The sequence below is a fragment of the Condylura cristata genome, unplaced genomic scaffold, assembly GCF_000260355.1.
Source record: "Condylura cristata isolate star-nosed mole 26May11 unplaced genomic scaffold, ConCri1.0 scaffold00007, whole genome shotgun sequence".
Lineage (NCBI taxonomy): Eukaryota > Metazoa > Chordata > Mammalia > Eulipotyphla > Talpidae > Condylura > Condylura cristata.
The window spans coordinates 33554948-33571982 of NW_004567108.1; the positions used below are offsets into that span (position 1 = coordinate 33554948).

General features: G+C 36.4%; 1 protein-coding gene across 2 annotated transcripts; it reads left to right on the plus strand.

The window, feature by feature from the left end:
* The first annotated feature begins 121 nt into the window (after nucleotides 1-121).
* On the plus strand, nucleotides 122-11923 carry MTX3 (metaxin 3). Of its 2 annotated transcripts, XM_004678176.2 has the most exons (9): nucleotides 122-213; nucleotides 710-779; nucleotides 1108-1184; nucleotides 2216-2308; nucleotides 2791-2973; nucleotides 3118-3194; nucleotides 3574-3731; nucleotides 5131-5219; nucleotides 6543-11923. In XM_004678176.2, exons 1-9 carry the CDS (start codon nucleotides 133-135, stop codon nucleotides 6651-6653), a joined length of 939 nt encoding a protein of 312 aa, XP_004678233.1. In that variant the 5' UTR covers nucleotides 122-132; the 3' UTR covers nucleotides 6654-11923. The 2 variants fall into 2 exon arrangements, with proteins under 2 accessions (XP_004678233.1, XP_012577421.1); XM_012721967.1 differs by lacking the exons at nucleotides 5131-5219; nucleotides 6543-11923 and adding an exon at nucleotides 3995-4034.
* Nucleotides 11924-17035: the final 5112 nt, after the last annotated feature.

Sequence of the window (17035 nt, forward strand, 5' to 3'; positions counted from 1 at the left end):
CTCCACGGCCCTTCCCGCATCTCTCCAAAGTCCAAAAGTCCCCTTCCCTTCTCTCGCCCCGCCCTCCATTTCCATGTGCCGGAAATTGGGTGGCAAAAGTACTTCCGGGACAGCAAGGTCAGTCCTAGCAAGATGGCGGCCCCCTTGGAGCTCAGTTGCTGGGGAGGCGGCTGGGGGCTCCCATCGGTACACAGCGAGTCCCTAGTGGTGATGGTGAGGCCGCCTGGCGGGCCAGGGCGCGGGAGAGGAGGGACGGGGTTAGAGCGTGGCTGACTGAGCCGAGTTCAGGCGCCTTGCGTGGTTTCTCCTGGTGTTGCGGGGCCGAGGTCCGCTAGGTTATTGCTAGCTGCTTCGTCCTGGTCTCCCTCCTGGCTACAGTCACAACTTAGCCTGTGACTCCGCCGAAGCCTGGAGGCAGAGTCATGGCTCCGAGTTTCCTCAGCCAAGCTGCTGTCTGAAAGCCGAAGCAGGGGGCGCGCGCGCTTCGCCCCGCATAATTCCTCCGATCTTTGAGGAACAAAGTCCTCGAAAGCTAGAAAGCTGGGGTGTGCACCCCACTGCCTGTGTATAGATCGCGAGAGACAGAGAGACGCGGCCCCAATTTCAGACGTTTTCTGCCCTTAGGGAAGCGGGCAGTGAAGTAAAGCTGCTCTGCAGATTTGCATTGCGTACTCTTGTCTAAAATGTTTTGTTGCAAACTCTGTTTCAGGCTTATGCCAAATTTTCTGGTGCACCCTTAAAAGTCAATGTAATAGATAAGACCTGGAGAGGTTCAAGAGGTACAGTTTAAAGTTTTAAACATCCCTTTCCCCTCTTCCCTTCCCCTCCCTGCATATAGCTATGGGGTACCTTGGGGCTTTAGTTTCTTCTTACCCTGACCTTGGCTGTGTGTTACTTATGATTTGATCATTCTAAGCAATATTTTCAAAGTTCAAATTATGAGAATGAAAGTGTTCTCTGTAACTGTTCGTAAAATTGCAAAAAAATAAGATGAGCTTACTCATTTCCCCCCTCCAAACATGTATTTGGCATTGTTTTTAGGGTATTGGATTCTCTTCAGAGGAAAGAGAAATGTTTTCTTGTATGTAAACTGTTTTTTGATCATAGGAGATGTACCAATTTTGACATATGAAGATAACATTGTTTGTCAGCCGGCAAAAATACTAAACTTTTTAAGAAAACAGGTGGGTGATTCCTACTGAAGCAGTAGATGTTACTCCCTGCATGATAGTTAAAAAACATATTGAAAGGTTCTGAGAATTTTTGTCAACTCATTAGACAATTGGAGATACCTGGAATTTGATTTTAAAAAAGACTTGAGAAAATGAAATAGTAATACGTACTGAATATTTGCTACCAATTGTAATTGCCCTGTATAGCCACTTGAGTGGCTTGTCAACAGTCACTTTTTTTTTTTTGTATCACATGATATGGGATAAAATATAGCAGATTCTTTAAAAAATAAGATTGGAGAATCACCTCTCCAAAGCACCAGTTTACTGTGATTTTAAAGCCATGTGGTGAGGGATAGTTAATTTTTTATTTCTTGAAGCTTAGTTTTTGAACACATTCAATTTAGTCATCTGCACTACACTATATTGGTAAGATTGTTACTTTAGTTACATAGTTGCTACACATTTTGTACTGGGTATAACATCCGAGTTCCCATCAACTAGCAACTGTTTTTTAAAAGTGATGGTTGCAGTTAATGTTTCATGAGATAATGTATTCAAAATGTTTGAACTGTAAAAATGTATATGGTATAGCCAAAGTATTTAAATATCTGAAGACTTAAAGATGGAAAAGTTACTGGTTTTACAAATACTTTTAAAAAAATGAATCATGTGAACAAAATTTGGAACTTTTCTAAGTTTGAAAGTTTTCTTTATTTGTTCAAGGGGGAAAATGCAACCAGTTATAACTTTCCTTTTTTGTTAACAAAAATAATAGTTTTTATTAAGTTTGTGCTACATGCCATGCATTAAAATAATAAGTTTAAAAAAATCTTATAACTTACTTAGCATGCTGTATGCATGCTATTTGCTAAGCACTTCATTTGCTTAGGCAGACTTTGTCATTGAATTTGTATTTTTCTTACCCTCTCCCCCTTAAAATATCATGTTTGACAGTTATGAGAAATTACAGGAATCCTACTTTATTTAGCTTTATTCTTTTAGACTATTCTTGACTTTTAAGGTTTTTTTATATTTAACAGAAATATAATGCTGATTATGAACTCTCAGCAAAACAAGGGGCAGATACACTGGCTTACATTGCTCTTCTTGAAGAGAAACTTCTTCCAGCAATGGTGAGCGTTGATGACTATTACAAAGTTTTAATGATCTAGTAGAAAGTGATTGTTTAAAAGAAAAATAAGAGGGCTTAAGGGAGGAAATTTCATTTATATATTAATTTTGAATCTTTCTTATTACTGTGAAACCGTTTTCTGTTAAACATTTAAGTAGTATGTGAAACTACAAAGGGTAATGTTATATTGGAACTAAAAATTCTTTGTGGAGGGTGGAGTTTATTGTTCTATGTATTTAAATTGGATGAACTCTAATTCAGTTATTTAATATATAATTATTGAGCACCTACTACATGCCCCGGCTTTATTTTGGGTGACTGGGATATAGCAGCCAATAATACTCACACATTTAAAATCTTGTTTTACCCTTGAGCAATTCTTACTGGAAAATTTGTCTGAGGTCTTTATACAAAGATAAAAGCTCTCACATTTGGTGATTCTTTTTAAATAAAAGAACATCATGTTTTTTCCCACCTTTTCAGCTTCACACATTTTGGGTTGAGAATGACAATTACTTTAGTGTGACAAAGCCATGGTTTGCTTCACGCATTCCTTTTCCCTTGAGTTTAATCCTGCCTGGAAGAATGTCTAAGGGAGCACTGAACAGGATTCTCCTGACCAGAGGACAGCCTCCCCTCTACCACCTTCGAGAAGTAGAAGCACAGGTATGATGGAATTACTTTCAGACAAGGCTGTACAAGAGAAGGGACAAAAGTGATAGCAGAGATGAACTAACATCTAGATGCCTGCCTAAAAAGGGGTTGTAGAGCATCTTTTCTGCCTTTGAGATATAATTTCATTCTTATTAGATATACAGAGATGCCAAGGAGTGCCTAAATCTTCTGTCAAATAGATTGGGAACATCTCAGTTTTTCTTTGGGGATATGTAAGTACATAAAAATCATTTTGATGTTTTTTGTGTAATATAGTCAACGAGTAGTTATTTAAAGAAAGCTTGCTTGCTTTTCTCCCACCCAAAGGAATTTTTCACTAAAAAATGACTGAACGGACTTTTACTATAGGAAACTTTGTCACTGGTAAACAAACATTGACTTAGCATGCTGTGTGTGTGAATTTAAAACAGCTGACTATTCCCACCCTATCTTCAGTCTCTATATAACATTAGGAAAAAATGAACCTTTAATCGACAACTTTATTTTCTTCCAAATAAATGTCTACCGTTAAACTAATGAGTAAAAGCATAGTTGCACTATAATCGCAAATATTTTTCTTAAGTGCGTTAAACAAATCCTAATGTTTTTTAGGCCTTCTACTTTGGATGCCTATGTTTTTGGTTTTCTTGCACCTCTTTATAAAGTACACTTTCCCAAAGTTCAATTACAAGAACATTTGAAACAGCTCTCCAACCTGTGTCGCTTTTGTGATGACATCCTAAGCAGTTATTTTAGACATAGTCTTGGAGGTAAGCCTAATCTTCAACTAATCTTTGTTTGCATGCAGTATTGGATATTCTTCTAAGGATGTATAAATAAAATCATTATGGATTAAAGAAGCATGGATATTGTCAGGAAGTTGGCATTTTCCAACTGAATTTTATTCTTAGATGTCCTTATTTAAGTGGAGCAGTAGACACTTGTCATTTGTTTATTCTTCTGGATTTTATACATTTCCTAATTCTTGTTCTCTATAAACATTGATTGCCCCGGGCCCTCGCTGGTGGCGCAGCGGGTTAAAAGCACAGCACTGAGAATCTAAAGCCGCTTCCTCATGAGTTGGATTCTCGCCTGTCCCAGAGGTGACCACATGGCGCGGCAGATCTCTCCTGACCCGCCCGCTGCTCCCCTCAGCAGTGTACTTCATCAATCTGCCTGTTCTGTTCCCCACTCTGTCTCTGGTGAAGCCTCTCACCGCCCCTGAGCCTCTGGCCTATACCCCCGTTCTGTATGCACAAATAAATCTTTTAAAAAAAAAAAAAAAAAAAAAATGATTGCCCCTTTGAAGTGGGTCATTTCATTTTCTTCTAAAACATTTAGAAGAAATTTATCAAGTCCTTTATCAAGTGGCATGTATCAAGTCCTTGCTAAAAGATGGTATTTATCCTAATGCAAATGGGCAATTACTTTAAATGTTGCTTCTAGCATTTTCCTGCCTGAACAGAAATCAGCAGGTTGATTTTGGTGAGGTACATCCCTGTTTCTACTACTTGAAAATTGATTGCAGCAGACTGCGGTATAGTAAACAGAGGGCACCTGCCCCTTCGAATATGATTCTTTTGGGAGCATGAGGCCTGTGCTTAAGTGATTGGGATACTAAATTTGGGTTAGGAGAGTTGGTGGAAACAGAAGTTAAAAGTTAAGCTAGTTTATGCATAGTTTATTTCTTAAGGTAAGTTACATGTTTTATATATAGGGAGGGGTTAAATCTGACTACACCACAAAATTCACATTTACTGAATAAAAATCTCTTAGTCGTAGACCTCAGGAATATGTATTTTTTAAGTCTTCAAATACTTAGAATGCCTGGTGCGTAGCTATTTTGGAGTCACTGCATTAGAAAGCTATTCAAATAGTTTTAACTAAAGACCTATTTAAATTGGTCTTTAAAGTTCAATTTGAGAAGAAAATGAGGACTGCTGTGCTCTTCTGCTAATTTTTTTGGCATACAGCAAACTGGTGGACAAATTTAGTCCTTTGTTTTAGAGTTTGACTTTGGAGCATTTCTAATCCCTCTTTGAAATCTGAGTGGTTTTTCTTTGAGATGGGGCACTTTGGAGGGTGGATAAACTCAAAATGCTCTCAATCTAAACAGTTTTAAAAGCTTTCAAATTTCCTGTCTTTCTGATTTCTGTCCTGGCTTCTTAGGCATCTCTCCTGCTGGACAAGAGACAGTAGATGCAAATCTGCAGAAACTCACACAACTCGTAAATAAGGAATCCAACTTGATTGAAAAGGTCAAGGTTACTTCACTCATTTTATAGTAGTTTAGTATTTTTCTTTCTATAACTATTATAACTTGGGTCATACATTAACTTTACCTTCTTGGTTTTTTTTTTTTTTTTTTAAGAGTTATTTTCAGAAAGCTGTATATAATTATTTTGAAGCCAGTAGTGGCTTGATTGCTTTGGGAAAAAGATCTGATAATAAGTACTGGATTTACACAAGTAGTACTTTTCTGATGAAGAGATCCAAAAAGACAAATCAAAAACAGTTTTTGCTTGCCCGTCTACTTCTGTATCTCCAGAGGTTAACAGTGCTTCACAATGTACACATGTGTTTATCTTTCCTTGTTAATAGTACCATGATGACTTTTTCTTTCTTCTACATGTTTTATTTTTCTCTTCTTCCAGTTTTTCTCTGTTCTAAGTGTATAATGTTCACCAGTGTGGATAAGTTTACCACTTTGGGTGTGTTCATTTGGTGAAAGGTATATTGAAGAATTAAGTGAGGGACAAAACCAACAATGGAAATTCCAAGGGTGATTTTAGTTGAAAAAAACACAAGCGCTATAAATTTTCCTCTCAAGTACCTGGTAACTTGCTTTTTTCTCTTATACAGTGAAAAGTACTTCATTCTTTCACAAATGAAGGAATCTTAAGTAACATTAAGTAACTGTGTTGCATGGGTTTGGTATGTGTTCACTCATTTAATCCTGACAACACCTCTATATGCCAGGAACTCTATCATTTGGATTTTATAGCTGAGGAAACTGAAGCTTTGAGAGTAGCTTTTGTCACCTGTCCAAGGTGATTTAATGGGTAAGAGGTAGACTGGTCTCCAGCATGTGCTTTATAGTTAGAAACCATCTCACTTATGAATGATGTTAGAAATAAGGAATGATTGTGTCTTCCTTTTTTTCTTCACAAGTTTGTTGGGAAGATCAAATGAGTTTTTAGGACAGACCCATGGACCTGCTTTGTGAACTGGTGCTTAGTGTAATGAAGTACTGCTCTTTCGCTTACTATTAGAAGTACTCTTCAAACAAGTCATGCTATGGTTGAGATCAGCAGTTCAACAAAAATACTCGTTTTGTGGAAGTACTGTAGTTTTGTGACGGTATCAAGGATGAGCCATGTAGCTTGATACATACACTGAGTCAGCTGCTATTTGAGGTACGACATTTAGAAGTCTTGAGAGGTTATTTGGAAATAAAAGGTTTGTGTAGCAGTCCAGAAACAAATGTTTCTTCACGCTTCTAGGCTAGTTTGGACAGGAGGGCTCAATCTGTGAGTGGTACCGCAGCCATTAGTCACAGGTACCTTTTGTATTTTCTATAGATGGATGATAATCTTCGTCAAAGCCCTCAACTTCCTCCTCGGAAACTGCCAACACTTAAACTGACTCCCGCAGAAGAAGAAAGTAATTCCTTACAACGACTATCACCCTGACATGCTCTGTGTCCAAAGTCATGTGGTTATTGCATCAGTCTCTTACACTAAGTATTATGGAGGCAGACGAAAATGCAATTAAGAGGTATAAGGAAGACTTGAAAACAAAAGAAACTTTCTACAATCTTTATTTTTTTTTTTAGGAAACTTGTATTTTAGCTTGGCAATGCACTTTAAATAACATCAAATTGAATGCTAAATGAATTTGGAGAAAAATGAAAACACTGTACTGTATATATATATATATCTATATATAAAAAAAACCCTGCCTTAATCTTGGCAGATTTTGCCTTTAGTTCACATGTTGCTGACCAAAACTATAATTCTGTTCTGAATGTGCTCTCTTAATTTATTCATGTTGATGTATTAATTTCATTTTCTTAGGTCAGTATTAATATCTAATATTTGGCTCTTTGGCTGAGGCTTCTTCAGTTTAAAAATCTGACACCTATTTTACACCTTAGAATTATTATAAATTCAGTAGAAAAGCTGGTGTTTAACTATAAAAAGCAGAGAGGAATGTGCTTTTTAATTATGCTGTCATAAATCTAACCTTAAAGGGTTTAGTGCCATATATAAAGGTGTCATATTAATCTGATTATATGCACTTCAATGTAATGTTAATATTTGCTGATGTGTTCAATATAGTTAGCAAGGGCTCTTTTAGTTTATTGAATATGGCAGCTTTAGACCTCTGTATGTATAGTACAACTTTAACTTTAGTCGTATTTTTCTTGGACTGATTTCAGGAGAAATGAATGTATTGGTCATAACCATTTTATTAGGCTGTAAAGTCTTACTGAGCCTTGGCCAGTGTTAGCTAACTCAGGCGGAGCCCCACTACCAGAGTAACAGAAGAACCACTGTGTGTCTGGTCCGAGTTCATCATGCTTAGCTCAGACCGGTGTTTATTCTTAGGAAGGGCCATCATGTAGTCAAAAATTTTATGGCAACTAATAATCTTCTATATGGTTTACAGTGAGAAGGACTCAAAGGAATAATCAGAAATAGCAGGTATTAAAGACTAATTTCTAATAGTTGTTGAACTGTGAAAGGATTTTCTGTGTAGATAATTTTACTTATTATACAATAGAATCTTGCTTGTATTAGTGGCTGAGGTGCTCCTGTCATCCTAAAACAACTTTTGGGGGTTTTAAAATACAGGACTCATGTTTTTGATTAGTGTCTTAATAGATTACTATGGTGCTCAGCAAATTTCATTATGTCCTACAGAAACCCCATGTTAAGGAATACTTGTCCTATTTAAATTGAGTGGAGCTTAGCTGTCCTGTACTTGTCCTGTATTTGGGTAGCTTTATACAGGAAATCTTAAGTCATTCGAAGCATTTTTTTTTCTTGAAGGTTTTAATTAAATGAGAAAAAAGGTAGTCTTCAATATCATGGTGTGTTCATGAGTTGGGATGTATTTAGTAGGGAACATTCCTAATAAGTTTCATATTACTTCAACAAATGGTGGGTAAAGAGAGCTCATTTTGCATTAATCTTTAAAAGTAGGCTATTAGATGTCAGCAATCTGAAATCTGTGACTATTTTCATTGAAAATCATGACCATAGACTTTGTTTTCTAGAATTGATATTGCAGAAGGATGGCTAACACATTTGTCATACATGTTTGTCTTAGTCAGGATTAGTCATTTTCAATTATGATTTTTTATAAACCTTCCAAAAAGCAAAGAAATCGCTTACAGTTGTAAAACAGGACACTTAAAATTAGTTCTGGGGGGGAAAAATTGTAGGAGAAGGAACTATATCACCCCTAACAGAGTGTATAATCAAAGGGTAACTATGACTGCATGTTTCTTCTTAGGAAGAGTCAAAAGTTTAAAGTTAATATATATGTTTTCCGCCAGTAAAATTACTAGTACCGATAAGTAAGAAAGAATTAGGAAAATTACATTCTTAGGACACACAGACATAAGCCACTAAGTTATTATAATGTTTCAGGTGTTGAATCAATCACAAATATTTGTCCTTTTTAGTAGAGAAGACAACAATGAATATAAGTTGCTTTTTGATCACTCCTGCTTTGAGTTCCCTTTAGTTTTACACTATGTAGGTCATGATATTTTCAGACTACCTTTTCCTAAGATGCAAAATGTGATTTAGATGAGTGAGAATTTACATATTGGGATACTTAGTTGAGCTTTTTTGATACGTGCCAATAAGATGCTAGGAAGCAATAACAGCACAGACTCCTTTAGGGACCAGGGGACCAACCACATATATCAGAACCCTTGGGAAAGAGCAACTCTGCAGATTGGGCAAAGACCTATGATCAGCTTGTTAGGGAAGTTTGGGCTAAAGCTTGAGTTTACTGAGTATGATAAATGGTCCATAATCTTGAAGTGCCATGTGCCACTTGGAGCTGATGGTGGAGGATAATATGATAAAAGGGAGTATGTGTTTATAATTGTTTATAGTATAGGACTAGAAAATTGATCAGATAATCCCTGTAAAAGATCTGCATCATCAGCCATTCATAAGAGTAGACAGACACTTTTATGTTTGGCAATGCCAGCACTACAAAATGCTGGCATTGACAAACAAATTTCAACTTAAATATGTCTGTATTATTTTTTGAGTATTAGAGATTTTACATTAAGTCCAAAGCATATTGATTTCCATTTGTAATTTCTGTTCATTTAAAATATTGCTAGATATAGTAACATGAAGGAATGGGAAAACTTATTTCAATCAGCTAAATTACTTTCAGAAGTCTGCAAAAATGGAAACAACTTAGTCATCAAAAGGAATTAGTAATAATGATATCTTAGAATAGCAATTGTTCAGGTGGGCAGTATGTTTTTTGAAAGCCTAGTCCAGGGATATATATTTAGATTTCTTTTACTGTTTTCCTAAACCAAAAATGTTAACCCTTTAAAACCAAACTTTGAATGCTTAATGTAAAGACAGGAAGTTCACTGATGGTGCATAGGATATCTTTGTACTACTTTTGCTACTTCCGTGGGTTTATGATTGTTTTAAAAGTGAATTTAATAAAGTAAATGTATCATTTTTTAAATTAGATTAGAATTTAAAATGTAACACTCCAAAGATAGTATTTAGTGCCAGATGAATACATACATAAGAAAAATATAATTTGCTTCCTTTTTGAATTTAAAGAAAAACGCTCATGTTTATGATGCATGATAATCTAAAGACCTATTTTGTCTTACCCCAAAAGAACTATTTACCACCAAGAATCCTTTTCCCTAGAATATCAGACAAGATCATAGACTCCTCTAGGATATCAAAAATTCTTATCACTCAGAAATTTGCTATTAGATGAAATAAAGGTTGAAAGTCCAATTATTCTCAAAGGTTTCATTAGATGTTTTAAATGGTGATTTTTTTCATGGGAATGTAAAGATGAAGTTAAAACAAAACAAATTAGTTTCTTTAAAAACATCAGAAAGTAAGTTTTTTTTGTAACCTCATTCAGATTTTTTTGACATTATACTATAAGATTTTAAAAAACATCTTTTAGCTCCTAAAGGCAGAATGTATCATTAAATGATTAGAAATTTCCATGGCCAAATAAATTTGGGAAATGCATTAGAAACAGTTAAGGTAGGCTTTTCAGAACCATTGATACATTGTGTGTGGTTTCAGTTTCCAGGGAGGGTCTGTATTTTATAAACCATTTCCTTGGTTTATTTTAATGTGTGTGTGTGTGTGTTTAAAAATAGGTGTCCTGTGGAAATTGTGTTCTGAGAAATACGTATAGAGAATGCTGCCTGAGAGTGTTTTTACTTGTTGTGCTCATTGCAAAGGTTTGTTATTGATGAATTCCTTTTTAGTGGGTGGTGATAAGTGGGAACTCAGGTGAGGACCTCCCTAGACCATGGAGTTGAGAGAAGCGTGGCTATAATTTTAGGACTGGATTCTAAGACATGTGCGGTCCCTGGTCTGCCTAGCCCCTTTCCCTTAAATAAGAGTTGGCCGAAAATAGCTGTATAATATGAGCTAGTGTTTTTAGAAAACTAATCAGTTCCACGAGAAAAAGGGAACCAATTTGTATTCCAGAGCAATTTCCCCAACCCTTTGGCTTTAAAATGCCAAAAAGACAGTGGGTATTTATAGCATTAAAATCACATAGAAGTTTATTATTTTGGGTGGATGGATGGATGGATGAATGGATGGATGGATGGATGGATGCAGGTGTTTACAGTTGTTGCAGTGACAGCAGAAGTTTAATATTTTTTGTTACATTACTGAAGATGTGGTCTAAATAAGGGTTGTTGGTTTGTTTGCATTTTTTAGGATGAAGGCTTGCAATTTGCATTAGATCCAGCAGTTTCTATATCCTAAAATATTTAAGCTTTACTAAACCTCCAAATTTTCAGAGACCCAAGTATGTTTGATTTCATACATAAAATCAGATCACTAATCAGGCATATGGATGCTTTTCATTTGTTTTCCCCAACATATACAGTTGCCTGTTGGGAACTCTGCATTTGATATGTGTATTTGATAGAAAGTTTGCCTTGCGGTTGGATTTGTGTGTAACGGTAAGCATCTAGCCATGTGAAAAGCAGTTGGAGCTTTGTTCTGATTCATTAGTTTTCCTTATGTAAATTTAGAGAAATGCTTTTTTAATCATTTATTTTACATACCCAAGATCCTTGAAAATCAAGAAAAATGACTTGCTAGAGTTTCAGAGAATCATGTACTACAGAGAAGGTTATGCTGACCACTTGTTTTTTGGACCAATGACTAATTTTCCTTGTACTTCTGATGTCTTTATCTTGTGGAGAAGGTGGGGTGTACTCAAGCTTTTACATTAAATACACAAGGAAAAGCTTTATTCCTCATCTAACGCAATGTTTTATTTTGTAAACTAGAAAAGAATGTCTTTTCCAGTTTTCTGTTCATCTTAAAATAACTGGAATTGTTTCTAATGTAACTTTAACTTTATGGAAGATTGGCAGTAAAGAAGAGAAATAATTAATATATGTATACACATACTGGTTGTCCCACCAAGCTTATCTTTGAATGGTAAACATTTTAAGCATCTGTTCTAGTGTACAAATACTAGGTTTTGTTATAAATAATCTTCAAAATAAACAGTGTTAGTCATAATTTCAATTATCTAGCCTTGTTTACTGGAAATATATTTTACCAAGAGACTATATATAGATACCCAGACGTGATGTTAATGATCACTGTAAAGAATTTATTCTGATAAATGAGAACCTGGATATTAATCAAAATAGCTATTTTCACAATAAAATTTCAAATTGCCTGAATATTTATTAATTCCTGATTTAATGTTTTTATTCTTTGAGGTGAGTATATTCATTGGGAAGAATTTTTGGGTGGCTGAATATAGTTAACAGGTGCTGGAACTGAGCTGCATATAGGGTGGATCTTCTTTAAAAGTCCATTATTTCTGTGATGCAGTGAAATGGCTTCTGCTCTCTCTACTCCAGCCTAAGACATGTTAAAAGCCTTTTCTCTAAGCCACTGGTATGTATGTAACCTTGGCTCACACAACATTTCAGGGCTACAGTTTTCTCATCCCTTTGGAACTTTTAAGTTTCTTTAAAATTTTCCCTGAAGCCCACCTACACAGTTCAGTGATGTTCCATGTAATTCAATGGAAGCAATACACTGAAAAAAAAAACAAACAAACAATGCAATCTATATCTATATCTATATATCTATATCTATATCTATCTATGTGTGTGTGTATATATATATATATAAAGAGAGAGCGAGAACCCTAACCGAGCTATTAAGAAAGGGTAGGTTGCGTGAAGGTAAGATGCTCAGGTATATGAGTGCTATTTCTATCACAAAGAGCCTGATACATCTTTGTTGGTAGTTTTATCCTAAAGAACACAAGTCATAATTTCAGGTGAAGTTTGGGTTCCAAATGAAAGAACCTTAGGTGGATTGAAGTGGTTAATAATTATCACCTGCTCTCTGCAAGGGAACAATACAAAGAGTTGTGTGGACTATGGAATTCTTTTGAGGAGAAACCTTTGAAGTCACAAAGTTTTGCTATAAAGAACCCTAAAGAGAAGAAATATGGTTTTTAATTGCTCAACTCAAAGGCTTACCTTAAGTTTGGGCCTGTTTGGGTGATCAAAAACTCCTGGATGATGTTCTATTTTTCTTTTGATGCTAACAGCAGTTATTGGTAGGAGAACTTCTAAATTTTGCCAGATTGTTATCTTTTCCTAAGTCGATCTCCACAAGAGATTCATAGGAAAAAGACTGAGATAAAGGGAAACCAGTAAGATCACTTGCGTGAGACATGTATATGAGAACAAGAAGGAAATGGTGGTAAAGAAATGTCAGAATTCATCTTACTCAAGATCATCTTGTAGTTAAATTCCTAGTTTTATAGCAAAGGAACTACTTATCCTTTCATGATCTAACAGGCAAGATCTTCAGGAGAAAGACTGAGAAACTATGGTTCATTTCTCCAGGTGCCTGAATCAGCCTCCTGGAATGCTTTAGACATCTGTGATTAAGAAATGAGGACAGCTGTGCATCATCAGAGATATTTCTAATTCCTAATGCAGCCAGCTTGAGGCCCCCAAAATTACATTTTTCTGAGTGGGAGAGAGATTATTACATTTATCCTACTTTTTTGAGTAAAAGTAAAAATAAAAATAGAGAAATTTTACCATTTATAAATACAAGTAAGGCTTGGTTCCTCTGATCCTATTTGGGGGAATGCAGTCCTTTTAAGAATTCACATTTTGAAAAGGTTCAGAAATCTTTTGGTATAGAAGAAAGCATGGCACTTTCCAAATATCATAGTCAAGACCAAACAGATTTTAGTTTTATTTTAAGAGCAAGAAGCAAATTGACTTATCTGAAGACTGTCAGATTGCACTTATTCTGATACATGCTGTCCCAGTTTTTACATGTAGGGGAAATTGCCTTTTTCATCTAATGAACATGATATATATTTTGCATTACATATACTATCTGATTCACACACTGATAAAATGGCTTAGGAAACGATATTTAGAAATTTAGTAGATGCAGAAATTAAGAGGAAAAACTAGAGAAAGGGATTCTAGCTATATCTGGTGATAAGGTGAAAAAGAGACAGAGGCAGAAAAACAACGGATTTTAGAGTTAGAAAGTCATGCTTAGCACACTATGCTAAATATTTTGAGTAAGTTTCTTGACTTTTAGTCTGCATTGCTATCTACTGCAATGCAGTGAAATAACTAGATCTGAGAATGTATGAACATTTTATGTGTTTAGCATTAAAAAATTTATGAAAATATAGAAGATCCCAAGTGTAGCATCCCACCGCTTATGAATAACCTCTTTTAACATATTGGTAGCTGTTCTTTCAGTCTTTCTTTTTTACATAACCACACACCTATACAAAATCCTATATATAGTAATCATATTGCATATACTATCTTGTAAAGTGCTTTATCATTTACTCAGAAAATTATGTAAGTTACTGTATATTTTATGTGATTTTTAAAAAAGATTTATTTATTCATACAGACTGGGGTACATATCAGAGATGCGGAGGGTGAGAGAATTCACTAGGGACAGAGTGGGGAGCAGAACAGGCAAATCGACGAAGTACATGCTGAGGGGAGCAGCGGACGGGTCAGGAGAGGTCTGCCGTGCTGTGTGGTCACCTCCGGGGCAGGCGGGGATCGAACTCATGCGGAAGTAGCTTAAGCTTCTTAGTGCAGTGCTTTAACCCGCTGCGCCACCGGGGAGGGCCTATTTTATGTGATTTTTAAAGACTGTACAGTTTTGTTGTGTGGGTGTAGTTTATTTCATTTTTTGAGATGGACAGTAAGATATGCTCCTTTTGTAATGGTCTTTATTACATATTATTAAAGTTTCTCAGGGAGACTGCCTGTTATATTCTCTGCAGCCCTATAGAGGGCTGCAAACCCACTGGCTTCATGTATTATTTATTCCACAACTTGATAGGTGAAAAATAGTGTTTTTATTTAGTATATATTTATGTGATAACTATTAAGATTAAATATTTCCCCAAAGTGTCTACAGGACACACACACACACACACGTTGTTTACATAGCTCTTGCGAGAAGGGCAAATCACTTTATTTTTCTGGAACCCTATTTCCCCAGCTCACTGATGGGGTTTCCCTGTGGTCTAAGTGGGATAACCAAGGCCAAGTCAGAATATGGCAGATGTCTAGATGCCTAGTGGTATTATTTCCCTTCATGTTGTTTCCTGGATTAAAGGCCCCTAGAGGGAGGAGACTCTAGTGCTTGGCACATAGAAAGGGCTCAGAAAGCTTATGAGGAAGGAAGAATAGATAGGTTTAGAGAACATTCTGAGGTTATCGGGAGGAGTGAGAAATTGAAGCCAAGAGCCAGTGTAATCAGCAGTGAGAGAACTGGTGGGCTCCTTAGCAGGTTACTATTAAAATGCAAGAATTGATGTTTTATTCCCAAAACTTCCCTAAGCAACAATTTCTTTTTAGTTTTCTAAATTATTTTTCTTACAATGTTTGTTTTCTTTTGTCACGTGTAGTCCCTATAGAACCCCCACAGTCCCTTGTGCTTGTCGTGCCCTCTTTTTGATCCCTCTCTCCCCCACAAAATGTCTCTGACTTATAGTTGTCTGTTTATTTTAGTTTTTTTCCTTGATCCTTTATATTCCTCCTATAAGTGAAACCATCCAGTGTTTTTCTTTTTCTTTCTGTTTTATGGTCAAATCCCTTAAAGGTCCATCCATGTCTAAACAATTTCTTACAGATTGAAGTGGCTAAAGGATATCAAGTATCTATTCAAGAGTTGGCCTTGAAAAGTTGAGTGGGTTTTGTTTTAATTTTTGTAAGATATAAAGTATTGTAAATATATTAGGAAAGGTGACTAATTACATTTTTGTAAAGTAAGTTTTAAAAATGATTATTCCTGGCCCTCCCTGGTGGCGCAGCGGGTTAAAGCACTGCACTGAGAAGCTAAAGCCACTTCCGCATGAGTTCGATTCCCGCCTGCCCGGGAGGTGACCACATGGCGTGGCAGACTTCTCCTGACCCACCCGCTGCTCCCCTCAGCAGTGTACTTCGTCGATCTGCCTGTTCTGCTCCCCACTCTGTCTCTGGTGAAGCCTCTCACTGCCCCGAGCCTCTGGCCTGTACCCCAGCATATGCATAAATAAATAAATCTTTAAAAAAAAAAAAAAGATTATTCCTGATTTTCACATATTAAATTTGCCTGGAGTAGAAATAAACCAGTAATGATAATATAGTCATACTAACAATTGGTAGCAAGTTAAAAGTCAACTGTGGTGCTTCAAAAGGAGGGATGAGAACTAGTGTCAGTGTTTGTTTTACTCAACATGTCCTGTGACTGTGGGGGAGAGGGAGTCAGTGATTCGTTAATGAGATTTGCAGATGGCTTTAAATTGAGAGGTATTGTAAACAGCAGGAATGACTGAGAAATAATACAAGAGGATCTGGAAAGGTTAGGAACATGGACAGGAAATCAAATGAATCAGCCTGGAGTAATGCAAGCCAATCTGACATCTGGGGCCAAATAAGAAGAAATACAGATACACCATGAAAGAGACAAACATGGACATAGTCATCTCAAAGGAGGAGTGGGTGGTACTAGAGGAGAACATGAGGGAGATAGGAAGCTGGAACTAAACTTGAATCCCCACTATGTGCCCAATACTGATTTAGTCGTGTCCATATTGATTTCTTTGTATGGGGTTAATTCACAAGAGCTTGGTACTTAATGAAGTTCAGCTGCCCTCTAGTTGCCGTTAATGGTTGTTAGCATATATCATTATAGAGAGCTTTGTGGAAGTGGCCTGGATTCTCCAGAAAAGCTCTTGTGGGAAAAGGTCACTTAACCACATTCCGGTGGGGCATTGGTTTCTACTCAGTGGGTGTTTCCAAGAATTTGTGAAACTAGCTTCCTCCAGGCTATCCCAGGTGCCAGCAGCACATAGGGGTCCCACAAACCTTTGGTGAGTTAGCCCAGGAGTCCAGCTCCAGCATGGATTGGCCCAGGAGGTGGCTTGTTCCTTCCTGTCATGTCGCTCCCTCTCCCCACCAGTGTCCTCTTGTTAACACGTAGTACTGTCTATAGAGGGCCCTTTGCTTGGGTTTTCTTTATTTTCCTCTCGCTATAGTAGTCTAGTGATCATTGTATTTCCTTTAGAAGTCAATAAGCTAAATCAGATTTGCCCTAATTTAGGAATCACCAGAATTAAAAAAAAAAAAAATGAAGTCACTACTTCTCATTTTTTCAGTTACAAAGGCTTGAGGAATTCTCCATTTTAATTCATTCTCCATTTTAAGAACACCAGAACATTTTATAAAGAGTATGCTGTACATATGTCAAAGACATATTGCTTATAGTTCCAGCTCTAACTTGTTAGA